This window comes from Pyxicephalus adspersus, chromosome 1 (genome assembly GCF_032062135.1).
Source record: "Pyxicephalus adspersus chromosome 1, UCB_Pads_2.0, whole genome shotgun sequence".
Lineage (NCBI taxonomy): Eukaryota > Metazoa > Chordata > Amphibia > Anura > Pyxicephalidae > Pyxicephalus > Pyxicephalus adspersus.
Window position 1 is genome coordinate 128,999,537 of NC_092858.1, and position 19,300 is coordinate 129,018,836.

Below are 19,300 nucleotides of genomic sequence, written 5' to 3' on the forward strand. Positions count from 1 at the left end.
TGCAGTACTCATTGGTATGTTCTTTTAAGCAGTTTCGTGCTATAGCCCCTCGCTATAGGTCTATCTGTGAGTACCTTTGCTTCAGTATTAAACACTAATTCGGAAGAGTAGTTTCTCCGGAGTCTAAGCATCTGACTGTATGGAATACTATTGATAAGGGATTTAGGGTGAGCACTTCGGGCATGCAGGATGGTATTTCCTGCTGTTTCTTTACGGTATAGTGAAGTAGTAATCTGAAGGTTATGAGAGGTGGTAATGTATATATATCCAGAAAAGAGATTTGGTGGGGGTGGAAATTAAACGTAAATTTGAGGTTATAGTCATTTTCTTAAAGTGATTGCAACATATTTACAAGAATATCTTGAGGACCTGTCCAAATAATTAAAATATCGTCAATGTAACAACGCCATAGAAGTATATGGTTAGAGTATTGTTGAAATTCAGGTTTGGAGAGGAGATGTTCCTCCCAACGGCCCAGGTATAGGTTCGTGTATGATGCGGCACAGGTCGTCTCCATAGCGACACTTTTGGATTGCAAGTAGATACAGTTGTTGAAAGTAAAAAAATTACGGGTGAGAATAAACCTGGAGTTTTAGGATAAATTAGTTTTACGGAAAGAGGGATACAACCTCTGTATAAAGGAAGGCAGCTATGGTTTTCAATCCCCTGGAGTGGGGGATGCTGCTGTACAGGGCTTTAACATCTACAGTAACCAGAAGTGTATTTGGAGGGACAAACATTTCATGTAGTATTTGAAGTAATTGAATAGTATCTCTTAGGTAGGATGGTAATTGGGTGACAAGTGGTCTAAGGTAGGTATCCACTAGATCACTTGCCCTGGATGATATAGAGTCAATCCCTGCTGCAATTGGGCATCCTGGTGGTTTTGTCAGATTTTTGTGGACTTTGGGTAAACTGTAGAATGTGGGTACTACCGGATGTTTGATGTACAGAAATTCCTTTGTTTGAGTATCTATAACGCCCAATGTGTATACATCTTAAATAAGTTAGTAATACTCATCATAGTATTTTGTGATGTCTGCCTCATGGATGATCTTGTAACATTCTGTATTTTGAAGTATGGCCAAACACATTTGTTCATACTGCCAATTATTCATAACCACTTTCTTTGGATATGTTTGAGAATAGGGATGGGGATCAAGGGTCTAGATCAATGAGTTCTTTGGTGATGATGTTCACAAAAGTTTGGACGTGAGTATTGTAGGTCAGTGATGGAAAAAAGGTGGATTTGTTACGTTTTCTTGGTAGTCTTTGAATATCAGAAGATTCATTGGGTGTAAGATCTAGAGTTCTAAAGTCATTAATTTTGAAATCTTTGAATTGTGCTACATCCAGAGGAGTGTTTGGTTTGGTTGTCTTGTCAAACATAAGTTTAAGTGTTAGATTCATGGCAAATAAATGAATGTCATTTATCAATTCAACTTTATTGAGTTGGCTAGAAGGACAGAACGATAGGCCCATTTTATATATCCCTTCTTCTAGAGGGGTAAGTTTGTAGGTAGATAAATTTATTATTTCTCGGGTTTGCCTCTGCTGGGGGAATTTGGAGAAGTATTTTCCGGAATAAGGCAATTCGTTGGTTTTGGGGAGGGAATCAATCAGTCAGTGACCCAAAAAAAGAGTCCTGTGTTCTTATTTTTGGATTCGTGCCTAGGGATTCTGTAGGTTGTGTGGTTACTGGTGTGTGTGTGTGTGGGGGGGGGGGGCAAAGGTGACAAAGTGGTGCATAGTGGTGTGAATGTATTAGGGATATGTGCTAAGTCCTAGGAATCTGGATATGTAGAAATTGTAGTAGGTGAAGTTTCCAGAGTGGTTAATGGTATGGATGAATAAATGGGCTCAGATGGTGTTATAAGGGAGATGGAACTCGTGGAGACATGTGTGAGTGGTTTGCGTTTGGGGTCGTGAAATGACTGATCACTCAGATCACTTTTATAACGCTTTTTACATTTAGTGGAATGGGTGTTGTTGGTTGCTGAGGGTTGTGTACCAGTGAAATCTTATGTGGTATAATATGCTGTGGGAGGTTGTGTATTGAATACCTTAGTGGAAGTTTTATCCCAGTTGTAGGCTTTTTTCCGTATAAATGACCATCTATCCTTTTGAAATATTTTATCTTTCTTATTATAAATGTCAATGTTGAATCTTTCAATATGTTGTTTTAACACGTTATATTGATCTGTAAATTGCTTAGACTCAATTAATATTTGATTTTGCAAATGAGTGTCTAACATTTCTTTTTCAATAATTTCAAGTTCTTAGTATTCAATCAGTATTTGCATTAATTTCTTAGAACATTTGGTCAAAATATTTTCCCATTAGTTGCGTATCCATTCCAGGTGATGCACGCAAAAATTTGGACCCGCAATCCAGGTGGAATAATGTTGTCCAAGATGTATTTTTCTAAATATCTTATATGCCAATGTACAGAGAATTTTTTCTCCAAAATATATTTACAGTTGTATATCAGTGAATTGATTTTGAAACTATTAGGTTGTGCTGATATACACAAAATCTCTATTTGAGAAAGAAAGTCATCCGAATTGGGGTTAAAAATATCCATAGGGGAAGAAACAAAGAGATATTTACAGTGGGTAAGTGTTTAAACAACAAATAAGGTCCGCCACTAAGGAGAGGACAGGGGTTTTGGAGGACCCCTTCAAAGACTATATTGGGAAGTAGGGGAGTGAGTGGTGGTTTCAAGTTGAAATAAACTGTGTGTCCTTGGGGACAGTGTGCCAACCCTTTAATAATAAATAGAATACATAAAACAAAACGGAGAGAAAGGGTTTTTGGCAAACAAGAATGCATTGTAATCAGCGATACAGCTCATAAATAGCAATACATCACATAACAGTACTGGTGAGCCACCATACAAGTTGTGGTCTTGTCCAGTACTGTTTGGGCCCTAAAGAACTTAGTGTGTCATCAATATACCGTGGCTGGAAGATGATTTTTTCATAGGGATGATTCATCAAACTGCAACACTGTAAACCAAAATTGTAAGGTGACCCTTATATTGGCAGCATTTACATTTTTGTTGTGAGCTCAAGCAACCATAAAGTTATACTCAGGTGGTGCCTAAGACTGTGCTCATTAGTAAATGGATGTAACTGTCAAATTAAAATATCTTTTTTGGTAGTATTTAATAGAGGAAATCATTGTATTTAATGCCACATTCTGAATACAACATGAACTAGAAGACAAGAAGGGTCATGGGACTTTTAAGACATAATTCATCCAACAAAAATCGCAACTGAATTTTTCATAAGTAAAATTTATTATATTTTATTAACACACTACCTGATTACCCGGCATTGCCTGGGTATTTTTTTATTGCAATTCTATATTATAGTCAAAAAAAAGTACGTAAAAATATAAGCAAAAGGCACACTGTGCTGAGCAATACATACACACATACATACATACATAGATGCAAATATACCTCTGACATATACCACAGCGCTGTACAAAGATCAGTCATCTGTATTGCAAGTTTGGTTGAAATGTCTCCATGCGTTTTTGAGTGGTGCTGAAACATACACACATACATACATACATACAATTTTTTATATATAGATAAAATATATATCAAGCCTAAAATATCCACAAAATGTGTAATGTTGGTGGTTGCAGTTTAGCTCTGTGGATGTGATGTAGCAGATGAATGGTTGCCAAATCACATTTGCAAGGCTGCAACAATTACCATGTGTCTATGTTTTTACCTCTATTCACAGTGCCAGCCATTGCTGATTCTGTGCCACTCACCTTGTTCCCAGTAAGCTAATCTTTTCAGGTCCACATTAAACCTATCATTCAGTCCCCTGTTCCCTGTCAAGCCACTCCTCTTTTTCTTGCCCTGCCCTATTAAGCTGCACTTTTCCTTAGCCACTGTGAAGCCACTTTTCTTCCTCCTACCCTTCATCGTGAATCCAGCCTCTGATGCAACCTTTCCCCCCACACCAAGCTTCTCCCTTCACCTTGGCACCTGGGATTGCAGCAATGAATGAGTATGTTTATCAAAAGACTAGAGTGTGTCCTGCAGTTTTTTTTTGTTTTTTTTTTTTGGTAAAATGCTGTTTTCGGTTCAAATGCCGTCACATGCATTTAAATAGAAAATGCAGCATTTGACTAAATTGAATAACCACAGTTATGTAAATTGCTCTGGCCAACTATGTACCAAGGATCATTACCTTACGGTGCAGATTAATACGGAAAGGAGAAATCTTTTGTTTTTTATTACTAAGAAAATAATAGATTTGATTTAAGGCATTTTATTTTTTATTGGTGTTTTGTCTTTTTGTCCACCAATCACTAATCTGGTTTGCTACTTCATGCAGCTAAAACAAGCCCATCCTCTTTATATTTGCTACCTGTCCTAAAGCCAAACCTTTACCTGAAAAAGTTCAAGGTCACACTGTCCTGATATGAGATCGGCCTTGGGTAAGTCTTACAGAAGGATACTGTGCAATGAACACAACATAAAATACTAAGCTAACACCCCAGTATTTGCTTAATATTTAAAGTTGTCTGATAAAATGTTAGACCTTTTGAAGAAGTCTATGTTTATAGCGCATATACTACGCTTTAATAGAGCTGTTTTATGGGGAAAATGGAGGGTGTGCAGACCTCCTGCATATAGGTTTAAGGTTAACAACAAAACAGCCCATTTTATGCTTTTGTGTTTATGTGTATTTTTTTTTTTAACTTACAGTTATGGTGCTCCACAATCATTCAAGAGAAGCCTATTTTATGCTTAACGCACAATGAAAATAAAATAAGATTAATTTTCAAGATATACATTGTACCTAGCTCTAATTTTTAGCAGTTGTGTACAAAAGTCACCATAACGTGACCACGCTGTGACCTCTGGCTGACTTGGTCAGTTGCACCCTCATGTGGCTGTTACCCATCTATGCCAGCATAGAGTACTGGAATGGAGGAAAAGAGGAAAAATACTATTTTTACTAGTAAAAAGGTAATTTAAAAGGGTTCAAGTAAAAACATGTTTGTAATCCTGTACCACTGGACATTGCAACTTCTAAGAAACAAAAAGTGTAAAAGAAGAAAGGTTAGAGAGATTAAAACTTGAATGCCAGACCACACTTGTACACAAATAGTTTCCCTTAGTGGGAACTGAATCTGAAAACCTGGCTCTGAGAAACACAATGGATAACCATTATATAACTCTTATTTATATATCAATGCATATCCACTATCCTTTTTAAAATGAATATCAATTACTCAATATCATACAAAGTCTGCCTTCAGCCCAACAGATTTATTATAAATTTGTTTATTTACAGACAGAATAGAATCACACATGCTTATTCTACATTGCTAAAGAAAACTAACTTTGTGAAATGTCACTATTGCCATTGTGCAGCTCTCCAGTTGGTATGAATTCTGTGCATGTCATATATAGCCCAAGGAAACTACATCCTCTGCAGCTTCACAGCAGGGCACGTGTAGGCCTGCTGGTGTTATGGCACCTGTGAAAGTCTATTTGTCATGCTCCTTCTGCATGCTATCAAAGATCATGCCAAATATCTAGCTGCACTGCCAACAAACAAGAAAATGGTGTAAAATTGTGATTTGCTATTGGCACGGAGCCATAATATAAAATTTAAGGATCCATGAAGGGCATATAAAATTCTCCTGAAACGAATATGTGGAAAGGTTTGCAGACATTGCTGAAATTGTAAAAGTAGAATAATTTCATTAACATGGTTAGCATAGGGAATTGATTTGTACCTCTCACTTCATAGTCTCTGGAATGCAGACCTGGGAGTGCTTGAAGACTGCCTGTTATGTTTGCAATTAGATTACAGAACATCCAGATGATGATTTTTCATGCGGTAATATAGGAAAAACTAACCTAAATAGGGCATCATGGAAGTGTACACCGTAGGATCCACATAGTGCTGTATTACCAAGCAATGCTATTCACAAGAATCACTACAAGAATATACTGGCAGCATCAGGTCCTTGCCAACAGCTCTGAGTTTGTTTTTGTTTTTTTTATCCTAAAATAAGAAAATGTACCTGGTTCAATTTACACACATATATACAGAAAAGCACCTTTTGTGTACTTAAAGAATTACTTCAGAAAAAATATTTTTTTAATTATTTTCTCTCTGATGGACCAACAAGGTGGTACAGCCCACTCCTCCCCATGCGTGCAGTCCTGACCCTCTCCTTTCAGCTTTATCCTATCCTGTCAGTCATTGAGTCTCTGCTTCATGTGTGGACATTTCCAAGGGATGTCTGCATGCAAATGAGAAGCAATATTCTCCCCCACCTGATGTTTACTATTCTGCTGTCATGGTGTTTACTTTACATAGTCTTTTTCTAAACTTACACTCAGTGGAAATACAAAGCAGTTAGTGAGTCGTGGTACTACAGGATTGCACCTCCAGTGCTAAAAGAGCATAGACACAATATTAAGGAGATGAGTTTTGGGATTTGTTGTACTGTTAGTAGTAGTAGAACAGACGGTAAGTTAGTAAAATCTGTTTGGTAGATGAACAAATCATAGGGAAGAGTGGTATAGAGCAGTCTTAGGTTTGATTGTAATTATTGGTAATATGAGATATATGTTCTGATTTCAATTGTTGGGAGAGAAAGAAGATTCCTTGAACACGATGGCCCTGATTTATTAAAGTTATCCAAGGCTGGAGAGAATACATTTTCAACAGTAAAGCTGGATGATCCAGCAAATCTGAATGGATCTGGTCGAGGATTGAAAACATTTGCTAACAAAAGCTTGACTTTGAGGAAATCCATTACAGGTTTGCTGGATTACCCAGCTTCACTGAGGAAAGTGTATTCTCTCCAGCCTTGGAGAACTTTAATAAATCATGGCCTATAAATGTACAGCATGCCTGTAGATTATGAAGACTATTTATGGCACTAGGGATAAGCAGGGTGACTGAGTTGAGGTATGAGAGAAGTTGAGAAATATTTTCCCATTTTCACACATTCTCCTCCCTCTCTACCTTTCTTCTGATGAAAGGTTTTTTGCAGCCCCTGTACTTATGTCAGGGGCTAAACACTATAGCCTAGCCTAGTTCGGTTTTAACACAAAAGTACAGCCAGGGTACACAATAAGGGCAATGTCTATAAATAAAACAAATTATCATCTCCTGGCTGTTTTGCTGATCCAGTAGTACTACTTTTTGAGGTACAGGCCTGCAGCAAGTATGCATAGAAGTTTTGACCTATTAGGGAAGTATGCAGTTCCTGATATCTCATTCTTTACCTAGGTTTGTTAGTACTTGGCAGAGTCTTTGTTGTCTGTTCTGTAATATGCAGCACTGGACACTAACAATGTAAACATGATCTATTCAGTAATGTGTTAAGGCAAACATAAAAAAATAATTGGTTCACATTTTCATTACATGCCTTCTATTTGGTATCCACATATTGCAAGTCAACAGTGTTTCAAAGACAAATTTACTGCATGTATGAAGTGGTACGTATATAGAAAAATAGCAGTTAAGTACATTTTTTCTTTCCAGCTCTTTAAATATATGGAGTCATCCTTTAAATACAAAAAAAAATATGGACAATTGACAATGCCATACAATAAATACCCTGTGTTGGATGTGCCATGTGGTGACTTACACTGTTTTGCTTGGGTAACAGTCATACTCATATACTATATGCCAACAACAACGCTTTAAAATGCTGAATTAACGGTATTAAAATCAAGCAAGAATATTACAGGTTACCATTTGGCAGGATGCTGAAATAACAGGCCAGGAAAATAATAACAGGGACATCAGCAAGCCAGCAGTAAGTGTTAAGCCGGATTTCACAGCACATTGTTCATTGTTTTCCTGCTGAATGGAGCCGGCAGTCAGATGAGGTTATTCATCTGTTATTGTGTTCCGCCAATCTAGAGCTGCATGATTTCCACAGAAGATAATAGCATATGTCAGGACCTATCCCATCTACTCCCCTAAGCCAAAACTAATGACTGGTGAAGAAAATGTCATTTGACCCCTCTCTCTCATTAATATTACAAAACACATCAGCCACCTCTATTCTTTCTGCCTCTTCAAGAGGCAAAAGCTCTGGATTGTAAGCACACTGCCCAGGACTATGCTACTAAAGCTGGGAAATAAGGAGGGCCGGGAGCACGTCTCGGCTACAAAGGCATTTAATTCTTATTCAGTAATGGCAACAGTTCATCCTACTTATTACATGATACTGTGAAACATCCATTTATTTCTATTGGAGGGAAAACAATGAGCCTATATTAGGATGGACTTACACTACCTATTTATATTAGTTAACAACAGATTAATAGGAAGACCACTATCCTGAATATTTTAATAACTGTATTGTATTAATAACCATAATGATGGAAATTTAAGCACCCACACTATAATATATATATATATATATATATATATATATATATATATATATATATATACATACATATACAGTGGAACTTCGGTATAAGTCCGCTTTGGAATAAGTCCAACTTAGTATACGTCCTGTTTGGACACAAAAAAATTTGCTTAGTATACAACCTTTGTGCTAGAACTTGTATGAGTCAAAATGAGTCATAACACTGCGTGCTACCCTTATTTACGTTTCTCGAGACAAAGCCATGACTGCCCACAAGCGTCAGTACGCCAGTTGCCACCAATCAGTGAACAACCCGCGCTATAACTCTCTGTGAATTGCATAACATCTCCTCCTCCTCCCTTCTCAGCACCATCCTAGTAGGAACTTGACTCTTCTCAGCAAGGTAAAGTGAGGTTACATTTTCATTTATTTCATCTAATTGCTTTCATATTTATGTTTTTTAGTATTAAGCAGTATACAACCCCAACAATGTATAGTATGTCAATAACAATAGGATTTTTTTTCATGGGAACGGATTAATCATTTTCCTTTTATTTCTTATGGGAAAAATTTGTTTGGTAAAAGTCATGTTTGGTATAAGTTCAAGGATCTGGAACAGATTAAGGACTTATACCAAGATACCACTATATATATATATATATATATATCCTTTTAAATACAGGAATGCAACAGGAAATAAGTTAGACGTTTCTTTAACAAGGATCAATTTTCATGTTTCACTGGGCAAGTCAGAAATTTTATTGCATTCTAGAATTGATAATAAAACCATTCTTTATTATTTATTTAATAAATAGACCAAATGTGAGCAATATGGAAAAAGGAATGGAAAGAACCTTAACTGGTCAGGTCAGCAAATTTCTGTTTGATCAAATTTTTCAGTATGAACCTATATACCTATCTTCATTATGAATTTATATTGATAGTATCAGTTACAAAGAATGGATACTAAAAAATAAACTGTGCATTGATTAATGTATGTGGTAAAATGGTTGATTGATTTTGAAGAGATGGTTAAAAATGGTTATTTAGCAAGTTGAATGATATGGCTAGCTTTACTTCTCAATAGAGGGACACATATCCCCATATCACTTTTGTTACAGTGGCAACTCTAAAACAAAGGAATTCTCCTCATTTTCTATCTCGCTGAAAACAGTCAAAAGGACAAAAAGTGGGATGAATTTAACCAGCTTAAATAGCATTTTAATATTAATGCCTAAATTTATTTAATAAAGACTTATGCCAGCAAATATACAGGCTGAACTGCCAGTTCATTTGTTGTTCCGCACACGAAGAGGCAAAGGGTGGCATTGTGACAGCGAATTAATATTTGGGGGACCAGAATCAATGCAGCACACAGCTGTACGGTCCAGAAGAGTATCTTTTATTGAATGTACAAATAGTAAAAAGAAAATACAATTTTGCTTTCTTTCAGCAGAATAGTAATAAAACACATATCTGCCTATATACCTACACCTATCCATCTATCAATAAAAAATATTAAAACAAAAAAGGTTTTCTGTAATTTCAGGCAGCAAACTTGAACTTGAGAGTATTAAACTGACAAAAAGGCACAAATATGGTCCTAAACATTCATTCATTTCAGTTTCTTTTTCTTGGAAATTGGAGCCTAAACATCTCATGTTGTTGTAATATCAAATTTCATGCTGTTGTAATTGTTGTTTCTGGTCTTGAAAAAGGAGATATCTGATGGTGGGTATTTAAAAAAATAGGAATCCCCAGCACAGTGATAAAAACAAAAATGTTGAGACAGGAAGGGTTCAAAATGCCTTTTATACGAGGGGGTGCTGAAAAGTTCCTGGCTTTGCCCCCTTCCAGATGAAATAGAAAAATGAGTGTGGGGGCATATGACAGCCTAATATCTTAGTATGTAACTGTGCAAATATCAGGTCTTTGCGATTCCTAAAACTGTTTTTTCTTTTAGTGCGAAGCTGTGATGGCAAAGGCACAAGCAAGATTCACGTCGTTGGAGTTCCGGGTCATCATGAAGTTTTTGTTTCTCCAGAGAAAGTCAGCAAAGGACATTCAGACTGAGATGTCAAAAACACTGGGGGAGAAGTGTCCTTCCTACATCATTTTCAAAACCTGGATATCTTGTTTCAAGACTGGGCATTTCACCATTGAAGATGAGCCCCGCAGTGGGCTCAGGGCTCTAGTATTACCAGGAAGTATTATGCTAACCTCCTGGACCAGCTGAAGGAGGCAATTAGGACAAAACGCTGTGGAAAGTTGACCAGAGGGATCCTTTTTTTTCAGGACAATGCATCTGCGCACACGTCCAATGTTGTGGCTGCCAAATTAAAACACCCTGGGTTTCCAATTGGTCCACCATCCCCCCTACTCCACTGACTTGGCCCCTTCGGACTATTATCTGTTCAGAAACACCTGAAGGGGCAACGTTTTGAGGACATTTCTGACGTCAAAGATGCTGCAACTACGGTGTACCAAGTGCATCAGTCTCAAGGGGGAATATGTTGAATAAATGTGTTGTTTCATAACTCCGGCTCTCTTCTTTCTGGACAAAGCCAGGAACTTCTCAGCACCCCTTCATACAAGCAGAGGACAGCAGAGGAATGGAAAAGCAGGGGAATGGAGTGAAGATGAATATAATAGGTTGGGATGGGGGGTGGACATTAAAAAGTTTCTTATAATATTATATTACCAAATGTCTACAGGTACAACACACTGTTTGCTCTACTCGTGGTTTTATCCTGCATTCTCTGTTTCTTAGGCTTGGTCAGATGACAGGGGGTCTTGTAAAATTATATGTATTCTAACTCTGCTTCAGGCATTTTTGTGTACTTGTTTTTGTTATGACATTCTGACTGATTCAAATTTGTTTGATGTACCTATTTGTTTTTTTCTGCTTAAAAAAGTAGAAAAAGTATTTTAAAAAAAGTTTCCAATTAAAAACAACAAACTGAAAAGGTGTGTGTGTGTATATATATATATATATATATATATATATATATATTGTGACACCAAGGCAGGATTGGAGGTGGAAGAGAGATATATTTGCCCAGGATACCTCTTGTATGTGAAGTAATTTGCCCAAGATTCCTCTCCTGTGTGAAGTAGCAGGTGGAAGACTCTCACCTGTGAGATAATTAATAAAGAAGTACTGAGGGTGGGGATATAACATAGAGCCAGGAGCTCAGTCAGTAGTTCAGCTCTGTTTGGAGACACAGACACGGGTCTGTGTGCGAGAGCTCTGGTTGGAGACACAGACAGGTGGACTGTGTGTGGGAGCTCTGTTTGGAGACACAGACAGGGGTCTGTGTGAGAGAGCTCTGGTTGGAGACACAGACAGTCGGTCTATGTGAGGGAGCTCTGCTGAGAGACTCAGAAAGTCGGTCTGTGTGAGTGAGCTCAAGTCAGTCTGTGTGAGTGAGCTCAAAAATGAGTAGAAGGTTGCTGGAAGCTTAGTTTTGAGCTGAGAGGGAGAAGCCCTCCAGCTGATAGACAGGGACGTCTTGATGTATAGTAAGTGCCGGACAGGCAAGGTTTTCTTTTGCTGTTTTGTTATTTTGTCTGCAACCTTCAATAAACTTGGCTGCAAGCCAGCTTAAGGCTTAAACCTCGGTGTGTGATCTGAGTTGGATGAACCAGACAAGTGTCTTTTGACCCGAGCAAATGCGATCCTGAGCATAGCCCCTCACAATTTATATATATATATATATATATATAAAAACACATGCGCGTGTAATTTTAGAAATATCTTCTCCCTGCAAATGTACACCATCACAATACACTATTGCATATCCAATATCATCCCATATTTATTATAATTTTATTCTGTATCTCTGCACACAAATTGTGGAATTCATATGTGAAAATATCACGCTTGTGAAAATATCACTTAATAACAGACCATAGGAAGAAGGTGCTGAAACCTGCAGGCCCCTCTTCTTTAATTAAGCAATATATTAGTACACAAGGTGTCAGAAATTTTTTTGTGATAGATTTTCCGATAGATCATACAAATACAAGGTATCAATATCACTGCTGTCACTTGATTCCTTCATTGTTTGGTAATCCTAAATACAAAAAATTAATTCAAGATGCACAGCATGATAATCGTAGAGGTCATCCCATATTTTAATATAATTTTAATCTGTACGTCTGCACTCTGAATTCATATGCTTGTGAAAATATCACTCAGTAACAGACCATAGGAAGAAGGTGCTGAAACCTGCAGGCCCCTCTTCTATAATTAGGCAGTGTATTACAGGGTGTCAGTATGTAGGCTGAAAGAACTTTTAGCCAGCCCTTGACATAGGAATGAAAGTTTGTAGAGGCTGTAAATGACTGTGAGGGGACAGTAGGGGATAATTGGCATGACCAGAACAGGACAGCTAAGAGTATTTGAAGGAAAATGTTTTTCATGGACAGGAGGAGGGGAAGGCAAATGTGATAAGGCAGCCCAGCAACAACTGTATACAGTGTTCTTGAAATCTGTATTGTCCTTATGGTCTTACATACCATTTCTCTGAATGTCAAAGAAAATGCTATAGATAAGCAGGGGGTACCAGCCTCCTGGCCAAACTGTGACAGTGGCTGCTGGGAGAAGGCAGCCTGTCTGGTAGTAGCAGGGCCCTGAAAGCCTTGTACTGCAGTACTCTTTGATCCCCCAATGATGGCCCTCCATGTGGGTTTGTGGCAAGGGTTGGGTGACAGATCTGGGAAAATGTATTCTAATTACATTATAGGTAGAACATAGAAACAGTCTCACCCACAGTGTATTTTGTCAGCACATATAGATTGTATAGTGCACTTTGATGAAAAAAATTGTATACAAATACCATTCAAATGTAACTTGCTTAAAAATAAACAGAACAGAGACTCCACTTGCACCTCTGGATCTGTTTCATACCTCCTAGAATGGAAAGATATCCAGGTCCAAATGAAGGGTGTGAGCTAAACTAGCAAGGTGCTGCACTTTTTGGGTTTGGGCTAAATAGCAGAGGAGCTAGGTGCAAGATGAGCCTGAACCTTTAAGTGCACCTATTTCCCTTTCTGGCTAGCATGCTCACTTGCTCTCTCATATCTACTCCTCCTAAATGTTTTTGTCATTGTCACTCTTTTTTGCACTTTTCATGCTCCCGTTTACTTTTGACTCTCCCATTTTTTTTCCGGTGATCTCTCTGAACATTTCTTTCCTTGTATTTCTATGTTCCCTACTCCCATGTATGTTTCCTCTCTACCTTCCATCTCCCCTGTCTATTTCACCCTTGTTCTCATGTGTGTCTTTACTCTCCATTCTTCTTCTTCCCCATTTCTTTTGTCTCCAATCTTCTTCTACCTGGTCTCTCTCCTATATACCCTCTTCCCTGGGCATCTTTCTGTTACATTGGGGAAATAAGGGGCACTATTTAAAATGCATAATGCATCTAAGATTTTTACATCACTTTTGTGATAGATCATACAAAGACAAGGTATCAATATCACTGCTGTCACTGATTCCTTCATTGTTTGGTAATCCTAAATACAAAAAATAATGTAATTTAAAAAAAAAATGCATCCAAGATGCACAGCATGATAATCGTAGAGGTGTGAAGACTTGCTTTCACAAGCAAATGCCAAACAATGACAGCTATTAAAAACTTTTAAAACAGTTTTAAAACAGCCTATTCAGCAGCACGCATAAAATGAATCTACCTTTGTAATTTAGTAGTTATTTAATAGTGGCCCATTTAAATACAGTCTCCACCAAAGCTACCTACCTACCGCTTCTATGTGTGACATAGCCACCAATTTCTATACAAATTCATTATTTGTTTACATTTTTCTAGCAGTATGTGCTTTGTTAGCAAATGTCCTGGAATCTAAAAGTGTTGTACTTGCAGATAATTACCAGATGCATTTACAAGGCCACATTTTTGCATGGATTTTTTTTACTGATGCACATATAACTGCATTAAAAAGTTTTGTTTTTTTATGTCTCAATTTTAGGGTGGGAGCAAAGAATAGTGCAAGGTCACAGCAACTCATTTCTCCCAAATGAAGTAGACCTGAATGTTCTGTACCAGAAAAAAAGCAGTCCTTGGGTGTTTTCCACTGCCCGTCCTACCCCTCCTTCGATTGAGTGACATACATATCTACAAATAAATAAATAAAGCTGTAATTAACACTGTTACAACTTGTTTCCCCCTTGGAGATTCACTCTATTAGCTGCTTCAATTGTGCATGACATATAAATGACTGGAAAGCTTCCTGTCTAAAAGGACACAATCCAAAGTGACACTTCTTGCCACTCCTCATTATCCTGCTCTTGGTCACAAGGCTTTAGATGTGCTGTTTCCCCAAGGTCTTTAGAAGTCTAATTGCTGTAGCACAGATTAGTTGATTGCCTGTACTTTAAGGAGACAGTGATGCATTCTATGCTAAAGACATGTTAGTGAGAACTGAATACCAATAGGAAAATTATTTATCTGAACAGATACTAAATAATACATATCAGTCAAACGGTTCCTAAAGTAGAATAGTGTCTAGGCTATGGGCATTTGAATAGTTACATATTCATAGCAAGCATTAAATAGGCTTTCAAAATATGTCCTCATTGGCCTTTGTAGTGACTTCCAACGTGGAGCACTTCATCCTCAACCTCTTAAAACAAGATTTCAGCGCTCTGCTACCTCCTGTATATTACAGAATTCTGGCATGTTGCCAATTCACATCTGTGGGACAGCCAAACTGAACTAAGCCGCATACAAAGTGCCAACAGTTATGGAGGTCATAGAGGGTTTTAAAACATATTGCTTGCATATTAAGAAACTATACATTTTTGAATGTCAATAGTCTGATAACACATATCTTAAACAAACCTGTGCATGATCATTTAAAGCAATTATGTAGAATTCAAGATCTGCGATCTAACCATGACTCTGCCTTTTAACAAAAGGAGGTTTCAATAAACATTTCATATCTCACATCAAGTAAATGGCTGGAGTAAAGCAAGTTTTTTAGGCCTAATACTGACGTCCAAAGACTGTCAGAAGATAGTCACTGGAAACAATCTTTCATGATCCTTTCCAGTGACAGATGAATGCATGAATGCATGATGCATGCCTGTAGACACAATGGAGAGGGAAGTGTGGAAAACAAGTGACCCCTGCTGTGCTTTCCTCCTTAGAAATGCACAGTGGTCATTTCCCATTGATTGCAATTGTTCATCAATTCACTCTGTTGCTGTGTTAGACATACTAATCGTAGAATTACCTACCTTTCCTTGGCAAGATGCACACATAAGGCACAATTCATAAAGCTTATTTTTTTTGAAAATAAAGATGCTTATCATGGTGTGTTAATTTTTTGTGAATAGAGCCTATGTATATTTTTACTTATAAACCTGTAAAGCTTTATGCAAAACCCTTTATCATCAGCTGGGAATAGTAATCTCAATTTAAATTTTTGCTTGCAATACCTATTAAGTGTTGCTCCGTAAAAAGTTACATCTGTAATTTCTGGGTTTTTGTAATGCTTTTTAAAAAACGACCACCACTACCTTACTGGCCTGGGCATGAGCAGTCTGAGCACTCATTACCAGTCTCACAGCAGCTTTAGAGAAGCTTTCCTGCCCTAGGATGCATCGCATACCAAAGGAGTGAAAATAAATCAAAGGTAAGTGCAGCACACTGATACCTGAGGACTTCAGTAATCCACCAAGACAATATTGTAAGGGGCACAACCAAGACAGGAAGGTAGCAGAAAGAAAAGGTAAAAGGCAGCATGGCATCCAGCAATACCAGAGCCACAGCAGTCTGTCCATATTGTACATGCATTATTCCTTGTACATCATATTTTTAAGACCAGGACAGTCTCAGAAGTACACTCTGACACTTTGCTGATTTTCCCCTTGTCTTAAAAAAAACAAAAAATGAATGTCTAGAAAAAATAGGTTGGCAAACCTGATACCTGTGCAGATTCATTGTGTCCCAAAGCAATAACATTTGATGCACAGAAATTTTGGAAAAATGATTTAGTTTTGCACAAAATATATAAACAAAATTTTATTTATTAGCTTAGGACTTAAAAGGTCCATCAGCTTACTTTTTGTACACTGTGTAATATTAGGAAAAATATTCTCCATTCCCTATCTTGAAGGCACAACAGGACATGAGACAAATCTCTAAAGTACAGTTTTCTCAGTAACAGTAACAAAGTAACAGTTGTCTCCTGTATGGGTGTACCCAACAGAGGCGCAGAAAGCAATACAAATTAGATCAGGTGGTCTAAGCTTCCTTCTATCCAAAACAGGGATTTTTATTGCATTTGTTGTATTGGTAATTAGATATTAAAAAAAAAAAAAACCTTAAACAGAATGCATAGACTATGTGCATTTCTGTATTTTTAGATGCTAGTAGAAATAGTTATCATTCCTGTCCTAATGATAAGCCATTAGACTCATTGGAAGGTACTTACAGCCCATATCGATCTGTCCCCACCTCCTTTACTACATTTAGGTACATATTCAATGTTATGCAGCAGACCCAAGCCAAGGCGCACCAATCTGTAAGAAAATAATAGATATCTGAATTAGGTAAAATGTGCATGACGCGGGTAGCTCGGACCTTCTAGCCCATCCCTTATAAACACCATTGTCATAACTACCTTCTACTACCAAACTCCCCCTGCATACCAGCCACTCCCCCCAATTAAATACCCCAACACAAAATCTTGGATTTAAATTGGCTGGCAAGCAGCCGTTTATTTAAAACACCAATAAATAAAGTTTAACTTTCCAAATAATTAACAAACAAATATCAAAATAAATAAATGCCAAAATAAATTACATTTTACACTTTGATAAGCATACATTAACATAAATTAACATAACACTCCATTATTAATATGATTATTATTAAACGGGATTATATAATGTTAACATATTACATTGAATATAGCTTAATGAACCAACAACAACTTAATTCCCCTTTTAATAATACATAACCATTACAACAGTATCCATAATATTATCAAACTCCCAATTATACACCCAAACAACCAAGCTGCAGGTCTCAGAAGGCAAAATCCCACCCAACAAGAATTGAACCCTTCCAACATCTCCACCTTGGCCCCTAGCTGCCCAGGACTGCCTTCAGGAGCCATAATCATCTGTTCACCATAAAGGGGAGACCCCACCAAAGGGGATCCCCCCTGCCAAAATCCACCCCTTTTCAATACACTGAATCCCTGCCTTCCAAGACCCCAACCTCTAAAACGAACCCACCTCTCAACTCTACCTAAACATAAGAGGGAGGGTGGGCGGGAAACTTTTTCTGTCCAAAAGAGGGCCTCTCACTATCGTCCAGCCCCTTTTAACATCTCCCATTCCTAATCTCTTCCTCTCCCACGTTGTACACTAGCCCAGCCCCCTCTGGCAACACTACCCTTTTTCTTAACCCCTTAAAAGCTCTGGGCTAGGCCCCAGCACCCGGTCATGTGACCCTGCGCCTAATTCTTACGGCTACGTGCCTCTCTAACGCCGCGCAGTTCAACTGCATCTGAGTTGTTTCATTTAAAATTAATTGAGGTAATGTACAGAACCAAAATTAGAAAAAAAAAGTTATCTCTGTCCAAATATTTTTGGACCTAACTGTACCTATTTATCAGAAAATACCTTCATATACTAATATTTACTGGTGATTTGATTAGCAAAAGGGGATCAGAGTGTCTAGACTGGTATTTTATTTCCCTGCTTATTGATGTGAAAACTAGACAATAAAAAGGTGCAGATGCTTTTTACCTATTAGGTTGATGAAGAATTCTTAGAATATAGTGGAAAGCATATAGATGCTTTAACAAAGCTAATCCAACTTTTCACTAGACCTGATAACTTCATATACCTGTCTCATTTTGGGCATATTATCAGAGAAGACCTTACTGAATTGGATTGGTTGTGATGGGTTACTGCGTCACAGAAATCTTAAATTAACATGTCATGTTTATAGGTTTAAATGAGTCCCATTTGAAATTGCATTGATGATGAGGTGTTTTTTATGATCCAAATACAAGGCCCACCATGTATTTTAGTCTTTACATTTTCTAATTAAATTTATGGAAACTCAGGCATTTAAAGAAAATAAGTGTACCTAAACAAACCAGAACATTTTTAACCGTTTACTAGGGAAAATAATGCTTCTTGTAACCCCCAACACAATATATCAATGTAAACTAATATTACACATGAAAACGGTTAAAGATGTAACACAGTAGAACAAAATAATTTTGTAATAACACTTGAAAAGAGAAATACCAGGAATTGACGTGGTTTAACATTTACCTTATAGACTTGTTGGAAGTATTCTTGACAAATCAGGCACTAAATATCACTTTCATTATGTGTCATTGGTTTCTGTGGTAGTTTTGATATTGTCGTAAAAAAATAAATAAAAACTCAAAGTTTGCAGTCGAGAAGGAACCCTTCAGTATTAGAAGCTTTCATTTCCCTCTCATTCAGTGCAGTTATTTTTTACCACATTACCAATCACAGCCTCAGTAAAAATCCATCCTTATCAGAATACAAATTAGCATAGGAATGAGTGGGGCCATCCAGACAGGGCTACACATTGGCCCTGATTTATTAAAGCTCTCCAAGGCTGGAGAGGATACACTTTCAGCAGTATAACTGGGTGATTCAGCAAACATGGAATGGATCTGGTCCAGGATTGAAAACATTTGCTAACGAATAGCAAATGACTTTTAAGAAATCCAGGGGTTCCAGGTTTGCTTGATCACCCAGCTTCACTGATGAGAGTGTATCCTCTCTAGCCTTGGAGAGCTTTAATAAATCAGTGCCATTATATCACCTAGAGTGAAAGCAAGTATCTGATCCAGTTGGCAGAACTGGTATGGGGAGAAACATTGTACAAAAATACAG

General features: G+C 37.5%; 1 protein-coding gene across 3 annotated transcripts in view; it reads right to left on the bottom strand.

Moving 5' to 3' along the window:
* The window catches only part of LOC140341466 (cyclic AMP receptor-like protein A), a 254,906-nt gene that overhangs the window by 136,898 nt on the left and 98,708 nt on the right, over positions 1–19,300 (bottom strand). For all 3 annotated transcript variants that reach the window (XM_072427262.1, XM_072427271.1, XM_072427280.1), the window contains one exon: positions 16,843–16,930. In XM_072427262.1, the coding sequence (XP_072283363.1) occupies positions 16,843–16,930 (88 nt within the window). The remainder of the gene's footprint in view (positions 1–16,842; positions 16,931–19,300) is intronic.